A 7,500-nucleotide genomic window follows, 5' to 3' on the forward strand; every position below is an offset into this window, starting at 1 on the left:
TCCCTCCCTTCCTTCCTTCCTTCCTTCCTTCCTTCCTTCCTTCCTTCCTATCTTCCTTCCTTCCTTCCTTCCTTCCTATCTTCCTTCCCTCCTTCATTTTTCCTTCTTTCCTTGGAAGGAGAGGACATTTGGTGGATCTCTAGGGTGCTGAGTAGGTCTAACATTACTTGATAGCTTCCCTCTTGGTGCATTGAGGACGGAGAGGAGATTTTCATTATCTTTGTGATGAGCACACATGAAATCCTAGACCTATGACTGGAAAGGACCTCAGGCCAACCCTGCCCTTTTATATATGGGGAGACTGGGGCACAGAAAGGTACAATCACACAAGTGATGGAGGCAGGATTTGAATCCTGGGTCTATGATTCCAGAGGAAGGGCTCTTTCCCCTGCAACAGGCAACTAAAAATAGCTCCTGAATGAGCTCATCCTTAACCTTTCTGGAATTTTAATAACCCTCAATTTGTGTGGTGACAAAATCCCACCCTTATGACAGACAGACAGACAGAGACACAGAGAGTGTATGTGTGTGTGTGTGTGTGTGTGTGTGTGTGTGAGAGAGAGAGAGAGAGAGAGAGAGAGAGAGAGAGATGAGAGTCAGAGTCAGAGACAGAGACACAGAGGGAGAGAGACAGGGAGACAGAGATGGATCCCTGCATGGCTTTGTCAATGAAAACAAATCCAATGTTGTGTTTCGAGAAGACTGGTTGAAGGACCTGTCGTGTTTCATCTGGGGAAGAGAAGTTTTGATTATTGGAATGACAAGTGTCTTCTAGTATTTAAGGGGCTCTGACACTGAAAAAAGACCATATTCATTCAAAGTTTCCCCTAAAGGTAGAATCAGAAGCTATAGAGACAGACTGAGGTTCAGCAAAACTTCCCCATATTCCTTGGGCTGTCTGAAAGTCCTCTCAAGTAAGGCCCATTTGTGGGGATGTCATCAGGGGGTTCGGTGATCAATTGAATTAGATGCCATTGGAAGTCCTTTCAGCTCTGAGATTTTGTGACCTAGATTCCAATTCCAGCTCAGCTCCTTTTGAGCTCTGTGACTAAGGGACTTGGAAGAAGTCACCTACCTTCCCTGGGCCTCATTTCCTCATCTACAAATAGGAGAGTTGGGCTTGATGACCTTCCTTCTCTCCCTGACATATATATCTTTGACCCTGAGTAGCAGAGCTGGCCATGACGGGAACCCAAATCCTGTCTCCTATTTCAGCATCATCTTTGTCTCCAGGCCCTGGTCCTGTCTTTTTTTTTTTTCCTGTCTTTTGTCTTTGCCTGTCCCTGTTCCCATTTCTCTCTCTGTCTCTGTCTCTGTTTTTCCTTACTTGCCTCAGCAGGTAAGTTTTAGCTAAACATCCCAAGATCATTTCATCATTGCCTGACTTGGGGGAGTCCCAAAATGATAGAAAGTATTCTCATTCTTAGGTTCTCAGAAGTGAAAGAACTTGGATTTATTCCCACCTCTGCCACCAAATTGTTGTATGAGCTTGAAGAACTCACTCTGATGCTCTTTTGAGTTGGTTCTCCACTTGTGAAAGGAGTGAGTTGGATTTAATCAGTCACTAAGACTCCTTCCAGCTATGACATTCCGTGTTCTAAGGCCCCTCCTAACTCTGACATTTCATGGTTTCAACTCCTTTCCAGTTATGATATTCCATATTTGAAGGTCCTTTTCCAGTTCTGACATTCCCTGTTCTAAGGTCTCTCCCAGTTTTGACTTTCTGTGTTCTAAGGTCCTTCCCAATGATGACATTCCATGTTCTAAGGTCTTTTCCAGTTATGACATTCCATGTTCTAAGGTCCCTCCTAACTCTGACATTCCCTGTTTTAAGGTCTCTCCCAGTTTTCTGACTTTCTATGTTCTAAGGTCCTTTCAGTTATGACATTCCATGTTCTAAGGTCCCTTCTAACTCCGACATTCCCTGGTCTAAGATTCCCTCCACCTCTGACATTCCACGTTCCAAGTTCTCTTCCAGTTCTATCTTTCAGTGCTCTATGACTGCTTAAGGTTGCTGAGCCTTGGTAGCAAAAGATTGTAGTCAGACCTTCTGGGAGGGTTTCTTTCTCTACATCTCCCCCTCTCAGAGGGCACTAGAGATGTCTGTGGGGAGGGAGAGGAGGAGGTACAAATTGGTCCCTTTATATAATCTTGCTCTGGAATTCTCTGAGCTAGGAGAGACAAAAATGCAAAGTGCTCAAAGGCCAGGACCTTCCTTCCTGGAATGGACCAGGAGGGCCATCTAGCAAGGAATCTGGGGAATCCATGCAGTTTAGTGAAAGTGCACAGGTTTTGGAGTTGGGAGTTGGGTTCAAGTCCTGACCCTATCCCTTATTAGCTGAGTCATTTCCTCCCTCTGGGTCTCATCTCCATTTGCCAATTAATCATCCTAGATTATAGCTGGAGGAAACTTGGGAGATGATGAGTCCAACCTTCTTGCTGGGGGAGGAAGCAGAGACCCAGGAAAAGCTGTAGAACTTGCCCAAAGCCACCGGGCAGGGGCTGGATTAGAACTTTGCACTCAGAACTCTTTTTCTGGCATCACACAGCCTCATTTGAGCTTCACAACAACTCTATTAAGGTAGTTCCAGGTAATATTTTATCCCCATTTTATAGACAAGTAAACTGAGACTCAGAGAGTTTAGGTGGCTTGCCCTTGATCTCAGAGCTAATTAAATGTCAAGAGGTGGGATTTGAAACCAGGTCATTCTGACTCCAGCCATTACACTTTGGCTAGAGGGACCCGAGGTCATCTAGTCCATCATTACAGAGGAGGAAACTGAGACAAAGAGAAATGTACTCCTCAGATCATGGATTTGGACAGTCCAACCCCTTCCCTTTAAGGGAGGAAGCAGAGACCAGAGGCAATTCAAAAACTTGCCTGAGGTCACACCCGGTCGTGCCAAAGGTGGGATTCAAACCCAGGACCTCTGACTCCAGATCCAAGATTCTTTGTACCGTGCTTCTCTCATGGAGAAACCCACCTAAATAATAGACCATCGGTGGAAAATAAAAGGTTGCGCAGGAGCCAGAGGGAAGGAGGAGGGAGGAGGGGGGATATTTTCACTGAAATTCCATCCGTTTTTCCAAAACCTCTCTTCCCCCACATGCCCGATCCTGGCACGCCGAGAGCTGCAGTTCTTGTAATTATACATAAAAACAGAGCGGGAGGCTCTGGGTCTCCATGGCAACCACCGCGCAAGGCCGCTCTGTTGTGGAGATGGAGAAGGGGGAAGCTGGTTTCCGGGTCTTTCCGTTGGCTTAAAATGGTAAAAGTTGTGGCGCTCATGGGTGATGAGACCTCAGGTTGGGAACTTGGGTGCAATGAAACAGTCAGACGGCGGAAAGCCAGCTTCTCCTTCCACACGTTCACGGCCGGGATGGGCCCCGGAGGCTTCCCGTATCCTGGCCTGCCTCCCCCCGGCCCCCCCGCACGAGTCTGGAGGCAGCCGCCGCCAGATGTTCTGGAACTTCCTTCTGGGGTTCTTGGGCCGTCGCCCTCCGTCCTGCCCCCCGTATCTCGGTCCTCCTTCTCCCAAGCCTCATTCGGGCTGGACCCATAGGAAATGCGGGCCAGAACCCCGTTTCTTTAGCTGCAAAAAGGGAAGGAAGGAAGAAAGTGAAGCCAGTGGGCTCTGCAGTCCCCCCCTCTGAATCTACAGAGCACCCCAGGATTCTCCGGCTCTTTCTTCATCTCCTGAAACTTGGGTTTGGGGGTTGGATGGGAGGACCTCTGAGGCCCCTCTTCACCACCAAATGGTTCTGAGACTCAGTTTCCTTATCTGTACAATGAGGGAGCCAGTAACTTCCCAAGTCCCAAGCCCAAGAAGCCTTGGTTCCGGGGCTCCGTCCTTGTGATTGGTGAGTTCCTAGGGAGGCCCGCCATTTTGTGTACAAGCGGACCCACACTCGCTCCCCTCCCTGTTAGGTTCCTCAGTTTTATCACCAGCTGTCTTGGCCTCATCCAGTTACCCTCCTCCGGGGCTGGCGATGGGGACACAGCACAGACGGAGATAAATATAGGACTCAGACAAAGCCGGAGGGCTCCTCAGGGAGCTCCGAGGCTCACAGCGCCAGGGAGGTCTTAGGGATTTGCTCAAGGTTAAACTCCCAGTGAAGGGCAGAGACAGGATTTGAACCCAGGCCTTCCCCATTAGACCGTGAGTTCCTTGAGAACAGTGGCTGGTTTTTGCCTTTCTTTGTCGCTTCAGTGGCTCACACGGTGCTTGGCACACAGTAAGCATTTAATACATGCTTGACTTAACTCCTTGAACCAGGGTAAGAGCGATGGCGGTTACCATTTCGATAAGTGCTATGCATGTATAATCCTGCTTGACCCTCCTGCCAGCCCCGATTGGGGAAGCACTATTGTTACTCCCATTTTACAGATGAGGAAGCTGAGGATTGGGGAAGCACTATTGTTACTCCCATTTTACAGATGAGGAAGCTGAGGCTGAAGTTAAATGACTTGCCTAGGGTTTGAAGTCACATCCAGTGCCCGGCTGCAGGAGGCACTTAAATGATTTTTTTTTAAACCCTTAACTTCTGTGTATTGGCTCCTTGGTGGAAGAGTGGTAAGGGTGGGCAATGGGGGTCAAGTGACTTGCCCAGGGTCACACAGCTGGGAAGTGTCTGAGGCTGGACTTGAACACAGGACCTCCCATCTCTAGGGCTGACTCTCAATCCACTGAGCTACCCAGCTGCCCCACACTTAAATGATTGTTGATTGAGTTCAAACTGCCTCCTTAGTCATTGGGGGTGGTGGGTGGCACGTGGCACTGTGGAGAGACTTGAATTCGCTCTTTTTTCTCACCCGGGGTACCCTGGGCATCTTTCCTCTCTTTGCCTCAGTTTCCTTCCTTGTAAGACGAGAGAAGGGGTTGGACCAGATGAGCTCCGAAGACCCTTCCCCATCCAGTCCTTGATTCTCTGATGCATTTATCTCCCCGCAGCCAAGCAGTCTTGCCGGCACACAGTGGGGGCTTGGCGGCTGTTTCTGGAGGGAGGGGACCCGAGGGGAGGGGGCAGCTGCGTCCCCCCCCTCTCCCCTGCACAGCTCTGGGATCGCTTCAGGAAGGTCAGGGAAAGAGGCTTTAAATAAGGTCAGCCGGTCTTGTGGCCCCAAAGTCAGGGCCAAGACGTTGGAATCCCAAGCTTGGAGGCCTGCTGGGGGCCTTTTCTAGTCCCCTGGCAGGAGGAGGGCGTTGAGTTACAGGCTCCTGGCAAGGGGCTGGCCAGTGCCCTTTCTGTGTGACTCCGGAGGGGGCGAGCCCCAGGCTCAGTGCCCCCCTCCCCCAGGCAGTGGCCCGAGCTCAGGGCAGGCCCACAATGGCACCTGACCCAAAATAACTTCCATGTGAGCAAGAAAGAAAGAGATTAGAACCCGGACTGGGATGGCAGAGAGCGCAGGCTGGGGCTGTCAATTGATAGGAGTGGCCAGGCCCCAGGGAGGGTATAAAGGCCCCTGGCAGGCTGCAGCCGCTTCCAAACCCAACTTGAGGCTTGGGGACAACTGACACTCTTGCTCATCTTCTTTGGGCAGCGCCATGGGTCTCAGTGATGGAGAATGGCAACTGGTGCTGAACGCTTGGGGAAAGGTGGAGGCGGATATCCCCGGCCATGGGCAGGAGGTGCTGATCAGGTAAAAGCAGGGGCGGACGGTGGCCCCCCGCCCAAAGGCCAGTTGACCTAGCCCCCCTCTTTGCATGAGGATCTCAAAGCCACCCCTCTTTCCTTCCGGGCCATTGGGTCAAGAGTTGGTGAGCAGGAGGAGGAGGAGGGCATGCTCGGAGAGCCCGAGGCTGATGGATCCAAGCTGGAAGGTGCCCTAGAAAGCATCTAGTCCAGCCCCCTCCCCACTTGGGCAGACTGAGGAAATGAAAGACCATAGAGTTAGTGCCTTGCCTATATATCATATAATAATATGATATAGGTGACAGCTAATAAGTAGAAGAGCTTGGATTCGAATGCTTCTCCTCTGACTCCAAATCCGAGGTCTTTAGCGACCTTCAGGTTCATTTAATCCAACTCCATTTAATAGATGGAAAAAAGGAGGCCCAGGGAAAGGAATCAGCTAGCCCCAAAGCACCCAGGAAGTCTGGAAGAGTCAGCACTTGAACGCAGGTCTGGCTGGAATGCTTTCCATTTTGATATGTCAGAAATTCACAGCCAAGACTGGGAACCACAGCCAGTAGTCCCAGCTCCCCAGCCATTGCTCTCTAGACATGCATGAAGCCTACTCAGAAGAAAGATCCTCCCAAGGACCCAAGCTTGCAAGGGTATGATGATGCACAGGGACGATTTACTTTGTGCCACCCGTGAGCCCTGAAAAAGCCGACCGTGTCCTTGGCCTTTTGGAAATTGGCTTCCAGGTTCCTGGATCACTCATGGTGCGGTTCTGAGCAAGCTGCTCCCGTCCTCCGGGTCTCGGCTTCTCCTTCTATAAAGTGACAGCATTAGCCTTTCCCCCCAGTTACTTCCCTCATCATGGCAGAGATGCCACCATTTGGTTCCTGCTTGGTCTTCGTTTGTCTTTTGTTGGTCTTCGCTCGTCTTGGTGTGTGGTCTTCACTGATCTGTGGCTGGGAGCACGTTGGCTTTCTGCGTCCGGAGCTTTCCTTCCCTTCTCTCCTTCCAGAACAAATCCAGGGTGGGAGAGCTTCTAATCATTTGGCAACCACTTAGGGCTCACCACGAAAGCTTGTCAGACCTGGCAATTATTAACACAATCATCAGGGCACGTTGGAATGGTCTAGATTTCTTCTTCTTTAGTTGGAATGAGTATATATATATATTTCCAAGGCATCCATTGTAACTCATACCATATTGCTGCAATTTAATATAAAGATAGAATATGATATGTGTGATATGCCCTTTGGAAAAGGCACATGTATACCTTCTATTCAGAGCTGGATGCAATCACAGGATCATAGATTTAGAGCTTGAAGGAACCCCAGAAGCCATGTAGCCCAACCCCTTCATTTTACAGATGAGGAAACTGAGGCAGACAGAAGTTAAGTGACTTGTCCTGGGTCATTCAGCTAGTAAGTGTAGGAGACAGGATTTGAATTCATGTCTTCCTGACTACCAATTCTTTAGAGGTCATTTAATCCAAACCACCACCCCCATTTTATAGATGGGGAAAATGAGATTGATTCCAAGAGGGGAAGTGATGAAGTGATTTGCCCTAAAATTATCCAGGCAGTATAGGTCAGAGAAGGGAAGTTCTTCTCTGGGGAGGAGAAGGAAGGCCTTCTCCTCTTAGGCCACGCCAGAGTAAGAGAGAATTTATTGATTGAAAAGCGGCTAACCTGGTTCCACCCCTAACTTACTGTGTGTCCTTGGACAATCGACAGTTGGGCCTTGGTTTCCCCATCTAGATAATGAGGGTGTTGGTAGGTGTTGCAAGGTCCTTCCTGGCTTGAAGATTCTATGAAAAGTCCCAAGGATAGTAATCGGACATCCATTCCTGGCTTAAGCATGTCACTGAAATTTTCTTTC

The 7,500-nt window shown here is 49.6% G+C and overlaps 1 protein-coding gene across 1 annotated transcript in view; it reads left to right on the forward strand.

Annotated features, from left to right (window-relative positions):
* The first annotated feature begins 5,464 nt into the window (after positions 1 to 5,464).
* Positions 5,465 to 7,500, forward strand: part of MB (myoglobin) — a 62,968-nt gene continuing 60,932 nt past the window's right edge. The window contains exon 1 of the mRNA XM_044679129.1: positions 5,465 to 5,641. Within this exon, the coding sequence (XP_044535064.1) occupies positions 5,547 to 5,641 (95 nt within the window). The 5' untranslated portion in view covers positions 5,465 to 5,546. The remainder of the gene's footprint in view (positions 5,642 to 7,500) is intronic.

Source organism: Gracilinanus agilis, chromosome 5 (genome assembly GCF_016433145.1).
Source record: "Gracilinanus agilis isolate LMUSP501 chromosome 5, AgileGrace, whole genome shotgun sequence".
Classification (NCBI taxonomy): domain Eukaryota; kingdom Metazoa; phylum Chordata; class Mammalia; order Didelphimorphia; family Didelphidae; genus Gracilinanus; species Gracilinanus agilis.